At 47.9% G+C, this 15,417-nt stretch overlaps 1 protein-coding gene across 1 annotated transcript in view; it reads right to left on the bottom strand.

The window, feature by feature from the left end:
- Positions 1–5,231: 5,231 nt before the first annotated feature.
- MAP6 (microtubule associated protein 6) overlaps positions 5,232–15,417 on the bottom strand; it is a 59,905-nt gene continuing 49,719 nt past the window's right edge. The window contains exon 4 of the mRNA XM_083737016.1: positions 5,232–5,437. Coding sequence (XP_083593142.1) covers positions 5,338–5,437 — 100 coding nt within the window. The 3' untranslated portion in view covers positions 5,232–5,337. The remainder of the gene's footprint in view (positions 5,438–15,417) is intronic.

Raw genomic sequence — 15,417 nt, 5'->3', positions numbered from 1 at the left:
CATTTTGTACGCGTGTTTGGCTAGCTCTAACTGCCTTCGGAGTTGCTCGTGGACCTCCTGTAACTCTGCTGCCAAGGCCTCTGCTCCCTGCGGCTCCCCCTCCCTCACTTTCTCTAAATCCGGGAAGGTTCTGGGATGCCGCCCATTGTTGGCGAAAAACGGTGTCACCCCCGTGGACACGTGTTTCGTGTTGTTGTAGGCAAACTCGGCTAGCGGTAGGTAGTCCACCCAGGTCGAGGGCTGCTGGTTCGCGTAGCAGCTCAGGTACTGCTGCATGATGGCGTTGACCCTCTTCGCTTGTCCGTTGGTCTGCGGGTGTCTTGCCGACGCTAGGCTGACCTTGACGTTCAGGATGCCCATCAGCTTCTGCCAGAAGCTGGAGATGAACTGGCGTCCCCGGTCGGACAGGATAGACCGTGGTAGGCCGTGCACCTTGAACACGTGGTCTATGAACAGCTTGGCGGTCTGCTCCGCTGTGGCCACCTTCGCGCAAGGAATGAAGTGGGCCATCTTGGTGAACAAGTCCACTACCACGAGTACTGCTGTTTTGCCCCTCGAGCTGGGCAGATCAGTGACAAAGTCCAGGGCCACCCTCTCCCACGGTTCGAGCGGTGTCTGTAGCGGTTCCAACAGTCCCGCCGGCGGCCTGTGTACTGGCTTGGCCCTTTGGCAGGTGTCGCACCTATTGACGTAATCCGCGACTTTTCCCCGCATCTTGGGCCACCAAAAGTCTCTGGCTACTAATTCCACCGTCTTCTCTTTGCCGAAGTGCCCAGCGCTGGGCGCGTCGTGTAACTGTTGCAGTACTCTCGCGCGGAGGTCGTCTCCCGGCACGTAGAGGGCCCCTTTGCGGATGAGCAGTCCGTCGCGTATCTGGAACTCGTCGTCCTTCGCTGTGCCGCTGCGCACCTCCTCCATCTTGGCTCGTGCGAAGGAGTCCGTCTGCAGCGCGCAACGCACTGCATCCAGGTCCACCGTAGCTGAGGCGCATGCCCACGCTTTCGGTGCGAAAATGTGTTTGGCCGCCGCCGGTGCCTCTTCCTCGAGATACTGCAGCTTCCTGGATAGCGCATCCGCCATGATGTTGTTGTCTCCCGGGATGTATTCTATCCTGAAGTCGAAATCTGCAAAGAACTCCGCCCAGCGGATGTGTCTCTGGTTTAGGAACCTTGCCGTGCGCCAGTACTCCAAGTTCTTATGGTCCGTGCGGACCTGCACTGTGTGTTTGGCTCCGATGAGGAAGTGCCGCCACACCTTGAATGCTGCATGAATGGCCAGCAACTCTCTGTCCCAGATGGTGTAGTTCTGCTCCGACTTGCTGAGTTTCCTGGAGTAGAAAGCGCACGGCCTCCAGTCCCCTTGGTGGTCTCGCTGCAACAGGACCGCCCCCACGGCTCTGTCTGAGGCGTCCGTCTCAACCCTCATGGGTTTGCTGGGGTTCACATGTAGTAGTTGTTCTTCGGATGTGAAGAGACGCTTGAGCTTCTGAAAGGACTGCTCCGCCTGCTCCGTCCAGATGAACTTCTTCTTCTTGGAGCTGAGGGTGTCGGTGATGGCCGCCGTCTGCATAGCGAAACCCTTGATAAACTTGCGATAAAAGTTGGCAAAGCCGACAAACTTCTGGACCTCCTTCCGATTGCGCTGGCTTTTCCAGTCCAGCACCGAGCGGACCTTGGCGCTGTCCATGGCGAGTCCCTTGTCGGACAGCTTGTAGCCCAGGAAATCCACCTCCGTCACGTCGAACTGGCACTTCTCCAGCTTGGCATAAAGCCTGTGCTCTCTCAGCCTCTGCAGGACTTCCTTGACATCTCTCTCGTGGGCCTCCTGCGACGCCGAGAAGATCAGGATGTCGTCCAGGAAGCAGACGCACTTCTTGTAGAGGAGACCCGCTAAGACGTGGTGCATGAAGGCTTGAAAACAGTGGGAACCATTTTGTAATCCAAAAGGCATAACTCTATATTCATAGGTGCCTAGCGGCGTAAACATGGCCGTCTTCCACTCGTCGCCCTCCCACACGCGTATGAGATTGTACGCTCCGCGTAGATCCAACTTGGTAAAGATGCGACCCTTCCTCACCGTCGCCAGCAGGTCATCGATCTTGGGCATGGGGAAGGCTGTGGGCTTGGTTTTCGAATTTAAAATTCTGAAATCAACTACCAGCCTCTTTTGGGGCGTGTCCCGCTTCTTCACAAAAAACACAGGACTGCCGCCCACTGCTTTGGATTCTCGGATGAATCCCCGCTTCAAGTTGTGATCTATGAACTCCCTGAGTTCCTGCATTTCATCCTCAGACATGGAATACAGTTTCCCCGTCGGCAGCGTCGCCCCCGGCAGGAGGTCAATCTTGCAGTCATATGGCCTGTGGGGAGGCAGCTTGTTCGCTTCCTTCTCGCAGAAGACCTCCAAAAACTCTTTGTACTTGTTGGGTACCGCTTGCAACATGCCTAAGTGCAGCTGTGGTCCATCCTCATGCCCCTCATCTTCTTGGTTAGCGAGGATGCAGTGTTCTGCGCAGTAGGAGGAGCCGAAGGTCAGTTGACGCTGGTACCATGCTAATGCCGGGCTGTGCCTGTCCAGCCAACTCATGCCCAACACTATGGGCGTGTCCGACAGGTGGGTGACGTTGAAGCTGATGACTTCGTGGTGATTTCCAATTCGCATCACCATTGGCGGTGTTTGCTGCAGCACTTGTCCTCCCAGTAGCTCTCTGCCGTCTACCGTGACGACGTTCAGGGGCATCGTGGCCGGTAGGAGTGCTACGTTATGTTGCTTGAGAAAATCCACTCCTATAAAGTCTGCATTGCTGCCAGAGTCAATGGTAATAGTGGTGAGTCCAGTGGGCAGCTGAAGCGATGCCGTGAGTTGCACCACAGGTTTGGGTGGGAGGGGGTCTGTGGGCTGTAAGATCCCTGGGGACTGCTTCACTGACTTGTCTGGCTGGGCCCCAGTGGCTCCACTTCCAGCCAGACTTCGTCGTTTCCCTGCTGTGGTGCACTCTGCTGAACTATTTCTGTAACTGTCGCTGAGGCTGCAGTGTGCTTGTGAATCCTCTGGGGACACTCTTTCGCCATGTGCTGAGCACTGTCGCAGATGTAACACTTCCTGTTCCCTCTAGGAGGCTTCGGTTTGACTGCTCCCGGCGTTAGGGCTCTGGCTGCTGACTGAGCCTTGGCACCACCTAACTCCATCGGCTCCTCTCCCCCTCCCAATGGGGGCGTGGATTGAGCGCGCGCTGTCTCCCTGGGAAAGAAAGGAGGTGCTCTTGCTGGCGTGCGTCCCCAACGCCCTTCGTCCTTGCTCCAGGAACGTTCCTCCAGCCTCACCCCAATCGTCAGCGCTCTCTGGATCACGTCTTTAGTGGTTTGGGGTCGCTCCCCCCTCTCAATTTCGTCTTTCACAGCCCCATTCAACCCCTCCCAGAACAGGTCCCTGACGGCAGCTGACTCTTTTTCCCATCCCAGCGCGTTGACCAAAGCAAAAAGGCGGGAGTGATATTGCCTTACAGTGGCTCTGCCTTGCATCAATCCATGTATCTCTTTCCTGGCGATATCTACATCAATCTCTGATAAAAAGCATGCATCCATCACCTTAAGGAAGGCTTTCGCATTTTTGAGGGCTGGGTCTTTATCCCGGTACAGATTCCGCAGCCACGCTTTAGCGTCACCGTGGAGATGCGTTAGTATGAAGCCTACTTTCTCCTGCTCATCTCTAAAGTCCTTCTCCAGCAACTCTAGGGCGAAAACCACGTCTGCTCTGAAGTTAGGATACTGCTGCAGATTCCCATCGAAATGAGACACAAGGCTCCCTCCTCTCTTTCCCAGCCCAATCCCCTCTGGTCTGGGTCCCGGTAGCCCCTGTTTAGTCAACACTTCCAACCTGGTTTGCAGATCCTGGCAGACAGCAGCTGCTTCGTCTTCCCTCTTCCTGGCTGCTAGTATCTCCGCGTTACGTTGTGTCACTGCGTTTCGCAGGGTTGCTATTTGTTCTTCGGTAGTCATCTTGTCCTGCCTTCGTGAGCTCGCGAAGCACCAATCTTCGCCCCTCGCTGCGTCCACTCACGTTGCGAGGTTTTATTTTTTTTATGAGATGGAGCTTACTGTCAGAGTTGCCTCCAGGTCCCAGCTCACAGAGGACCAACACTAGTCAGTAATAACGTATAAAAGTCTTTATTGAAGATTAGTTTCCATTTCCAAACCGCAGCGTGCAACTCTACGTCTTAGAACCTAGACCGGCGAAGCTCCATCTGAGTCTCCGCCTCCTAGACACCAGTTTAAGACTCTAGCCTTACTCCACCTCTTCCGTTGTTCTTTCCTCCTCTGGGTCCTTCTGCCCCCTGGGGTTTCCTCCTTTCTGGACTTTTCTGACGCTGACCCCCCTGAGTCTTGCCCCTCCTTCCGGCGGGCTTTAGGACCTGGCTCCCTATCCGGGCTACCTGCTGTGCCGCTCGCCTGTACATTTGAACTTGGCGCGCGCGCCCAGCCGGTAACTTTCCTCTTGACCGTTTCCCCGCTCTCCGATGGAGGCGTGGTCAATCCTGACTCATCTCCTCTCGCTGGTGGTGAGAACACTGGTCCCGATGCCTGGGACTCCTCCCCCCCACTGCGCTCTGGTGGGGAAGCTGGTCCTGATTTCCAACTGCTGCTCTGGGAGTCCCCGCTGGCCCCTTCCTTCTGGGGTTTCCCCCTTGGCACCCCCCTTGCCCTGGCCATCGGCGCTCCCTTCTGTGAATCTTCCAATTCGCTGGAGAGGCTCATGGAATCCCTCTGATCACTGTCACCGCCTACGCTCCCCTCGGATTCCTCCCCCTCGCTCTCCATTTCCTCCCTCTCCTGTGCCTCTGCTCCTGAGCCCCTGACAACTATTAATATTACTACAGTGGTACCTCAGGTTAAGCACTTAATTCGTTCTGGAGGTCCGTTCTTAACCTGAAACTGTTCTTAACCTGAAGCACCACTTTAGCTAATGGTGCCTCCTGCTGCTGCTGCGCCGCCAGCGCACGATTTCTGTTCTTATCCTGAAGCAAAGTTCTTAACCTGAAGCACTATTTCTGGGTTAGCGGAGTGTGTAACCTGAAGCGTATGTAACCTGAAGCGTATGTAACCCGAGGTACCACTGTATTACTTTTTGCTCTCCAGATGTTGTCAAAATCCAACCCTCGCCATTCTCATCTGGGGAAGCAACTTGATGGAATGAATCCGGACACAATTCTGCAAATGATTCCAGAGACAACAGAGGATCTAGCACCACTTTATTGATTTTTGAATTATTATTATTTGTACTATTATTCAAATAAGTCTTTTATACGTTTCATGCAGGCTACATGCTTGTCCCGTCTGCTTACTCAGGAATGGAAGGCAGGGGCTTAACCTCGACCAGTTGGTCCCGTCCTAAGGAAATGGGTTCCTTGTCTGTAGCACCGGTTGTTTTAATGGAGGCACTGAAAGCAAAAAAAGAGAAAGAAGTCAACATGCCACAAGACTGACTGAAAGCCTGTTCTGTCACACATAAAAGCAGCAGAACTTGCAATCCAACTAAGGTGTCATCGGGTTGCAGCCGGCTAAAAAGCTACCGAAATCTGTCGCCATTCTCCTACTGTTGGTAATTGCTGCTGTTTCCAAACCCATAGCTGTCAAGCGTCCCTTATTTGGTGGGACAGTCCCTTATCCCAGTGCCATGTCCCGCTGCTGTCCCTTATTGATGATGTCTCTTAAATAAGCTACTGAAGGTAATGGGGCCCTTTATATGTCCAGCTGTCCTTTGTCAACAACAAATTGTTGCTGTTTTTTTTGTGTTGAATATATGCTATATGGTAATTTATGGACCTAATAGGTATCTAAAGCCATTTGCACGCAACAAAATATGTATTTTATCAAAGTAATTGTTGATCCCTTATTTTGGCTGCTGATCCCTTATTTTCGAGGCTGCTGGTCCCTTATTTTCAAATCTGTAAGTTGACAGCTATGTCCAACCCTGGGCTAGCAGTAGGTAATGGAATATGCAGAAATAGCCAAACTAACGGGGAAAAGTCGACAACAGGTCGAGAAAACATTTCAAAAAGAATGGGAAAAATTTATGTTGTATATAGGAAAGATAAGATGAAATAGTAAAACCAGTAGAATTGGAAACAAACCTCATAACGGGAAAAATGTAAGAAAAGTGATGGATAATGAAAATAATAGGAAGCAAAATGTATAAGGAAACGAGTATAACTAACAGTAGTGGTGAATGAATACAGACAGACAAAAAGAATTGTATAAACATGAGGACTTATTTGTTTATAGATACACTATGGACAAATATGGAAAATGAATAACAATAGATAAAATGGAAGAAAATAATGCGATAAAATTATATGTGATATAAAAAACCAGAAGAAGGAAGGAAGTCATCTCTGAAGAGCAAGTATGAATGTAAAATGTAATACAATATGTGTATGTGGAGTATCTAATTGAAAAACTAATAAAGATTATTTAAAAAAAAGAAGCAGCAGCTACCGAAATCAATAAACATCACAGTCTGTAGTCCATTACTCCAATGGGTCTACTCTGAGCATGGCTTCATTGGATAAAAACAATGCATTGGGTAGGGTTACCATAAGTCCAGATTTTCCTGGGATTCTAATAATGAATTTTGGGAAACTGGGAAATGTCTGGATTTTTGAAACTTTCCCCCAAAACTCAACAACTTTTTTAAAATTTATTTTTACTTCTTGAAATGTAGCAACCCTATCATGGGGTGTTTCTGCTCTCAAAGGTTGGCCTAAACTGGAGCTACTAAGCTAGGCTGGTTTTATGGCATGTTGAGCCCTCTGTGAGTTCAATACCTCCCCCATCCAATATTGGCTATTTAATGGATTTGCCAATTATTATTACTTGCATAGAAAGCAAAACAACTCCCCAAACTGTCTACTTAATGAGAAAATTAGAACTATGCTCCTGTTAACAGCTTTGTGTAATGGAGTCATGTTGAAACTGGCTTTTGATATCGCACCTTGAAGGCTTACAATATGGAAGAAGATTCACATTTTAGATATGAATAATGCTTTGTGATAGTGTTTATTTTGTTATGGGGCTGTAGCCAAAAAGTGGACAATAATTGAAGAGCCAAAGAGAGAGAGAGAGAGAGAGTTGTTTTTCTTTGGGACATTTTCTTTTTAAACTCAGATAATACGGCTCCTAAACAGCCCAATATCCAACGGATGATGACGTATATTCTAGTCTGAGGCCTGGCCCCTGTTGTAGATGAGAGATAATCAGTCCCTAAGCGGGGAAAATTTCTAATCTGCTTTTGCAAGCTGCACCTCGACATCCTCATGTTGAAATTTCAACCACATATTTTGGAGTTTATCCAAAATGACACTCAGGCCGTTTGCTTCCCTTTAAAGCAAAAGGTAAAGGTAAAGAGACCCCTGACCATTAGGTCCAAACAAAATAAAAAAATTCCTTCCAGTAGCACCTTAAAGACCAACTAAGTTAGTTCTTGGTATGAGCTTTCGTGTGCATGCACACTTCTTCAGATACACTGAAACAGAAGTTTCCAGACCCTTCTATATAGTGAGAAGGTGGGGAGGGGTATTACTCAGAAGGGTGGTGGGAATGGGTGATTGGCAGATAGCTGTGATGAGCCTGTTGACGACTCTTAACGACTGCAATAGGTCTTACAGGAAAAAGCAAGGGGTGAGAAGGTGAACAGGTGAGTCGTCAACAGGCTCATCACAGCTATCTGCCAATCACCCATTCCCACCACCCTTCTGAGTAATACCCCTCCCCACCTTCTCACTATATAGAAGGGTCTGGTGACTTCTGTTTCAGTGTATCTGAAGAAGTGTGCATGCACACGAAAGCTCATACCAAGAACTAACTTAGTTGGTCTTTAAGGTGCTACTGGAAGGAATTTTTTTTATTTTGTTTTGACTATGGCAGACCAACACGGCTACCTATCTGTAACTGGAACATTAGGTCCAGTCATGTCTGACTCTGGGGTTGTGGCGCTCATCTCGCTTTATTGGCCGAGGAAGCCGGCGTACGGCTTCCGGGTCATGGGCCAGCATGACTAAGCCACTTCTGGCGAACCAGAGCAGCGCACGGAAACACTGTTTAACTTCCCACCAGAGCGGTACCTATTTATCTCCTTGCACTTTGACGTGCTTTCGAACTGCTAGGTTGGCAGGAGCAGGGACCGAGAAACAGGAGCTCACCCCGCCGTGGGGATTTGAACCGCCGACCTTCTGATCAGCAAGTCCTAGGCTCTGTGGTTTAACCCACAGCGCCACCTGCATCCCCCAAAAGGTAGAGGCTAGCAAATAAGAACCCCTTTGCTATCTATGAAGAATGAATTCGCCAGGATGTGCTATAGTGTACGGAAAATTCTGATAGGTCACAGTGAAGCCTTGACTGCAGAGAGAGAAAAGACCAGAGGTGGCCAGATACTTTGATTCTCCCTCGCTTGGAAAGCTTTCCCCAAAATGATCCACTTGGTTCACATCTGCATGTCACAAATAATGTGTGTGTGTGTGTGTTAGTTGTTATCATGCTTTTGCATGTCTTTATGGCATCTTAATCTCCCGGGACCTGTTTTAGAGATGTTTACCGTGTGAATTGGGTGGGAAATCTGTGTGGGAGGGAAGGGTTAGTCGTCCCCCCCCCCAATGTGCCATGGTCTCCATCTTAAAAGATGAAGGAAAATAACCAGCAGGAGCTGCAGTCACCCGTCTTCTTGCAAAAGCCCATAATATGGTATTATTGAACATCCCCAATGCTGGTGGGGTTTAGTGGATTTGCTAAGCAGATTTGCAGCATCCATTAAGCGGAAAGAGCCAGTGGTCACAATCCAAGCAAATTGCACGAGCCTTGCGATCGGTCGTCTTAACTCTTATTTTCGATTGGAGCATTTTCTTTTGTTTCTTAAGTATCTGTACAGCACTCTAAGTGGCAATTTCCAAAGCCAAGTTGGACATTTTGTGGAAGCCAATTCTTGGCGAGACCGCGTTAAGTTCTTGAGAGCATCTTGAAAGTGGAAACATTTATTATGGTGTGTGCTTGCGTAGGCGTGAGAGACAAAGAGAATATCTGGGTGTGCGAGGCATTTATTTTATGGGAATTTAATGTAGAGAATGCCACTTATTCTTAGGGACCAGGTAAGAAAGAGAGCGGATGATCAACACTAGGTCCTGTCTCTGAGCTTCCTACAACAGCTGGCTGACTGCTAGAGGTGGGTGAATTTGTTAATTATGGTTTCTTCACTTCTCATTTTCTCAGTCCACAATAATTCTGCTTAAGTTCGCAATTAAAGGAACAACGCCTTGTGAATATTCAGCAGCATGTGAATTCCTCTTTATCCCAATACATGCATTTTTGTATGCAATTTTGTCTCATATATGCATTTTCCCACTTAATTCCCCCTAACATTTTTTGTGTGCACACTTTTTGGTTGCTGAACTGCATTGCAAAATTCAGAGAAGTGTGGATGTCAACGGCGACCTGCGTTAAAGTTTGCTAACTGTTTCAGGAAGTACGGATTAGATAAGTATGCATCGAAATGCAACCCAAACCAAATCTCTTCCTCATCTTTGCTGACTGCTGTGGTGACAAAAAACTCCTTTTGCAGTTTTTCCAAATACAGTGCAAGTGGAGATTTCCCCCCAATAGCTCAGGTTACTTCTTTCCCCTGCTTTTAGTTCAGCGCTCAGAACCAAAATTGTTTCCGGCCTTCCTCTAAATAAAAGCGAGCCCTCATGAAGCAAGGATTTATTCCATTTGCTCGTTTCATTTGAGCTTTTCCTTCAAACATTTTATGGTGTTTGTCGAAATCAGGCTTTGTCCAGGACAGTTGAGATGCTTTCATCTCCAGTGACAGGCTAGAAGATGTTTTGCGGCCCGAGGCAAAGAACAAAATGGCTAAACCAGCCCATTTCATGTGCAGGAGCTGGGCTGGTTGACAGCTGAATCTTATTTCAACACTGGGAATGGGACCGTGTCTGTCTGTGGGCAGCAGGCGGAAACTGCTGTAGGTCTTGAAAGACCTACATTGGCTCCTAGTACATTTCCGAGCACAATTCAAAGTGTTGGTGCTGACCTTGAAAGCCCTAAACGGTCTTGGTCCAGTATACCTGAAGGAGCATCACCATCCCCATTGTTCAGCCCGGACACTGAGGTCCAGTTCCGAGGGCCTTCTGGCGGTTTCCTCCATGCAAGAAGTGAGGTTACAGGGAACCAGGCAGAGGGCCTTTTCGGTGGTGCCACCCACCCTGTGGAACGCCTTCCTGTCAGATGTCAAGGAAATAAACAACTATTTGACTTTTAGAAGACATCTGAAGGCAGCCCTGTTTAGGGAAGTTTTTAATGTGTAATGCTTTATCATGTTTTTAATATTCTATTGGGAGTCACCCAGTGTGGCTGGGGAAACCCAGCCATATGGGCAGGGTATAAATTATTATTATTATTATTATTATTATTATTATTATTATTCACACTGTACATTTAAATGAGTCGTAGAGTCTTAGAGTCGTAAGGGAACAAGAGGGTCATATCTGTGGGATGTGAAACACATAGCAGTCAAGTACAGTGGTACCTCGGGTTAAGAACTTAATTCGTTCTGGAGGTCCGTTCTTAACCTGAAACTGTTCTTAACCTGAGGTACCACTTTAGCTAATGGGGCCTCCTGCTGCCACCCCCCCCCCGATTTCTGTTCTCATCCTGAAGCAAAGTTAATCACCTGAGGTACTATTTCTGGGTTAGCGGAGTCTGTAACCTGAAGCGTCTGTAACCTGAAGCGTCTGTAACCTGAAGCGTCTGTAACCTGAGGTACTACTGTACAACATTCCTAGAATGGACATGCTAGGGGATGCTTTGTACCAGCCAGGAGAAAACTTCCAGTTTCCTCCTGAGCTGGGACAAACTTCCTCTGCATGTGACTAGATGTGGGCATGGCCTCATCTGGGTAGGGTAAGGTTACCAGACGTCCCCGTTTCCTGGGGACAGTCCCCGGATTTATAAATCAGTCCCCTGACAAAATCCATCAATTTAGTAGGAAGTTGAAGAGTGTCTCCGGATTCATTGAAAAAAAATCTGGTAACCTTAGGGTAGGGGAGCACACGTTCGTCTTTTGCTCTTCTTCTCCATTTTGTTTCTCTACATAGTAGCAGAAGTGACTGTCACTTGGAACTAACTCCCTTATGGAATAGTTCCACATGTACATATACTTTTGTAACCTAAGTCTGCCTTCAGGGATCCACCTGTGAACTGAATGAATGTGAGTAAATTACTTTTATATAAAATAAAAAAATTCCTTCCAGTAGCACCTTAAAGACCAACTAAGTTAGTTCTTGGTATGAGCTTTCGTGTGCATGCACACTTCTTCAGATACTGTGTACTGAAGAAGTGTGCATGCACACGAAAGCTCATACCAAGAACTAACTTAGTTGGTCTTTAAGGTGCTACTGGAAGGAATTTTTTTATTTTGTTTTGACTATGGCAGACCAACACGGCTACCTATCTGTTACTTTTATATAGACTTTAGTAAGATTGTCGTGCCTATTCTTATTAAGAGGGCCAAGAAGGGATCTTCCCAGGAATCTTAGATAGGGAGGCTCAGACGAGCCTGCAACAAACAAACCGCTGTGCATTTAACGGTGAATGTTTAAAGTCTGCTAAGATGCAGAACTTGCTAACGCAAGTGTCAGGGGTTCAGGAGCAGAGACACAGGAGATGGAGCAAATGGAGAGTGAGGAGGAATCCGAGGGGGGTGTAGGCAGTGACAGTGGTCAGAGAGATTCCACGAGTCTCTCCAGCAAATCGGAAGATTCACAGAAAGGAGCGCCGATGGCCAGGGCAAGGGGGGTGCCAAGGGGGAAACCCCAGAAGGAAGGGGCCAGCGGGGACTCCCTGAGCAGCAGTTGGAAATCAGGACCAGCTTCCCCACCAGAGCGCAGTGGGGGGGGGGAGGAGTCCCAGGCATCAGGACCAGTGTTATCACCACCAGCGAGAGGAGATGAGTCAGGATTGACCACGCCTCCATCGGAGAGCGGGGAAACGGTCAAGAGGAAAGTTACCGGCTGGGCGCGCGCGCCAAGTTCAAATGTACAGGCGAGCGGCACAGCAGGTAGCCCGGATAGGGAGCCAGGTCCTAAAGCCCGCCGGAAGGAAGGGCAAGACTCAGGGGGGTCAGCGTCAGAAGAGTCCAGGAAGGAGGAAACCCCAGGGGGCAGAAGGACCCAGAGGAGGAAGGAACAGCGCAGGAGGTGGAGCCGGGCTAGGATCTTAAACTGGTGCGGAAGGGATAGTGACTCAGAGGGGACTTCGCCGATCTAGAGTCAAGACGTAGGGCTGCACGCTCTGGGGTTTGAAATGGAAACTAAACTTCAATAAAGACTTTTGTACATTACATCAACCGGGCGTTGGTCCTCTGTGAGCTGGGACCTAGAGGCAGCTCTGACAGCAAGTTAGGAAGGGTATCACTAAACAATTCCCACAATATCATCCAACCCCCTGCAATGCAGGGGTCTTTTGCCCAATGTGGGGCTCAAACCCACAACCCTGAGATTCAGAGACTCATGCTCTACCAACTACCACTTTCAATCGTCAGGGTTACCCCCCAGTGAATTCTGGGAGCAGTAGTTCATTAAGTTGTAAGGCGACCCCATTCCCTTCCCAGGGTGGTTCAATGATCAGTCCCGTTTCACAGGGAATTCTGGGAACTGTAGTTCTGCAAGTGGAATGGGGAGGTGTCCTAACCACTCTCAGCACCCTTAACAAACTACAGCTCCCAGAATTCTTTGGAGGAAGCTAGGACAGTTTAATCTGGTGCTTTAAATGTAATGGTGTCAATGTGGCCTAGGGCCCTTCTCTGTTCAACAACAACTTGCAATTGCTCTCTGCTCTCCAGTATCTGTTGCCTGAGGCGCCCAATTCCACTAATGGCAAGGTCCATCCTTTATTTTTATTTATTGATTGACTGACTGACTGACTGATTGATTTAATTTATATATGGCCCTATACCCAGGGGTCTCAGTGTGGCTCATAAAATCAAGATATAAAACCTCAAAATGCCTAATAAAAATAAAAACAGCAACCCAATACCCCCTTCTTGTCCCCATGTATCTCACCGTTCATTCAAGCACCTCACACCAGACTCTTTTATATATTTTATGCTGCTTTCATTATTATTTTAAAGTGTTTTAAATTTATTGTTAGCCGCCCTGAACCCGGTTGTTGAACCGGGAAGGGCAAGGTATAATTTTATTATTATTATTATTATTATTATTATTATTATTATTATTATTATTGCCTTGTTCCAGGACAAAGTTGAGAGGCTCGAGTTGTCATATTTCAAAAGGTAAAATTCCTGACACCCGCAAATAAGTTGTTGAGTTTTTTTCTAAGGAAACCCACCAAAATTTTGGGGGAAACAAATTGTCGAGCTTTCTGCTTCCCTCAGGAAACCTCTCCCCAAAATAGTGATTTGAGCCATTGTGTTGCCACGCATCCAAGTTTCTCCTGACATTTTGCTGCTTCGCCAAAATCCATTCCCCCCCCCCCCCAATGCCATTTTTTACACCAGAAATGTATGGCAAGCCTCTGAGACATCCCTAAGGTTAAAGCTGAGATAGGATGTGAACCTGAAGTCTCACACATTGCAGCGCCCACCGATACCCCTTTTCGCACACCAGACAGTGCAAGTATGCTCAATGCAGGCAGAGGGTACACGGGCCTTACACAATGTGTGAACTGGGTCTTAGCTGCATTTTTAGGTTGGCACAATGGCATTTATCTTGTTTCATTTCGTTTACAACCCAATTTTCCTCCAATGAACTCCAAGCAGCCCACACGGTTCTTGCCATTTCCCACCTCAACATCACAACAACCCTGTGATGTAGGGCAGTATACATCTTGCCTAAGAAACTCTCCCTAGTTGAGAGGGGATTTGAATCCGCACCTCCTCGGTCCTAGAAGGACACGCTGCCCCATGTTTCTAGAAAGGGGAATGGCCCGTGAGGGGAGATCTACCCAGCAACAGTGCTGGAAAACTATACTGTCTTATAGGCTGAGTAGAATTGGGTCAATAAAAATGGATTTGGGAGGAGAGGAGTGGGGAAACGTCTTAAAATACTTCAGTTGTGCAAAGCCACATAATCGAAGTCCAAACATTAGTTTGGAATGTAAAAAGATAGATTGTCCAATTTGAAATTATTAGAGGATTTTCAATGTTGAGTTGAGCCAATGCTTTGTTTTCTCTTAAAAAATGTTTAGGGGTACTCTCATTTTGACTCAAGAAAATCACCATTTTATATTTCAAATCGGGGAAAATAAATACAGTAAATGGACAAAAGTACAAAGATTCACATAATGTTTAGGGATATGCGTACCCCTGTGTTCCACTGAGTAGAGGTATCAGAGTTTGGCATCTTTTCATGTGTTTGCGGATGGAATTTGAAAGAAGAAGACTCCAGGGTTCAGCCCAAGACTTTGAAACCCAACACATTACGTTGCTATGCCCTTGACAGCCACACCGTTGAGCAAAACGTTTAATAAAACCATCCTCCGATGGTCACAAAATGCACCCACATTTGAAAAAGGATTGTTTGAGCCTCCACACAAAACGGGAGCTTCTTGTCACATGTGTAACATCAAAAAAACAGTTGTCGGGTGTTTTTAAGAGCAGCTTTTGTGGTGGGGCAATGTCGCAACACAAATAAATTTCTTCCCACGCGATCGCGTCGGGTGGAATCCCAATCAAACATCCGCCATTTTCTCCCTTTGTCTCTGGTGAAAGCGTGTGGCAGGGACTTCGTCAGGTAATGTTCCCATAAGCAAAGATTTCTCAGAAAATGCATTCAAGAGTTTATCCTGCTGTTCACATTAACTGCTTCCTAAGGGTTGGGTTAGGGATGCGGGTGGCGCTGTCAGTTAAACCACAGAGCCTAGGACTTGCTGATCAGAAGGTCGGTGGTTCAAATCCCCGCGACAGGGTGAGCTCTCGTTGCTCGGTCCCTCCTCCTGCCGACCTAGCAGTTCGAAAGCACGTCAAAAGTACAAGTAGATAAATAGGTACCGCTCTGGCGGGAAGGTAAACGGCATTTCTGTGCGCTGCTCTGGTTCGCCAGAAGTGGTTTAGTCATGCTGGCCACATGACCCGGAAGCTGTACGCCGGCTCCCTCGGCCAATAAAGCAAGATGAGTGCGCAATCCCAGAGTTGGCCACGACTAGGCCTAATGGTCAGGGGTCCCTTTACCTTTAATGGTTGGGTTTAGTTGGACAAGCTGTTCTTGTGACGACTGCTTTCATTACAAGATGGCCTATGAGAGAGGCTGCCTTACCCTACGTAATATTATGTGCCATCTCGGTTTCCTTCCATTCAAGGAAATGAAGAAGAGGTTTTGTGAAGCGCAACATCCATAAGCACTAAGGCAAACTCAAAAGG

Source organism: Podarcis gaigeae, assembly GCF_964106915.1.
Source record: "Podarcis gaigeae genome assembly, chromosome: 4".
In the NCBI taxonomy this organism is placed as follows: domain Eukaryota; kingdom Metazoa; phylum Chordata; class Lepidosauria; order Squamata; family Lacertidae; genus Podarcis; species Podarcis gaigeae.
Note: the sequence above shows the minus strand (reverse complement) of the source record. Positions and strands in the feature narration are given on the sequence as shown.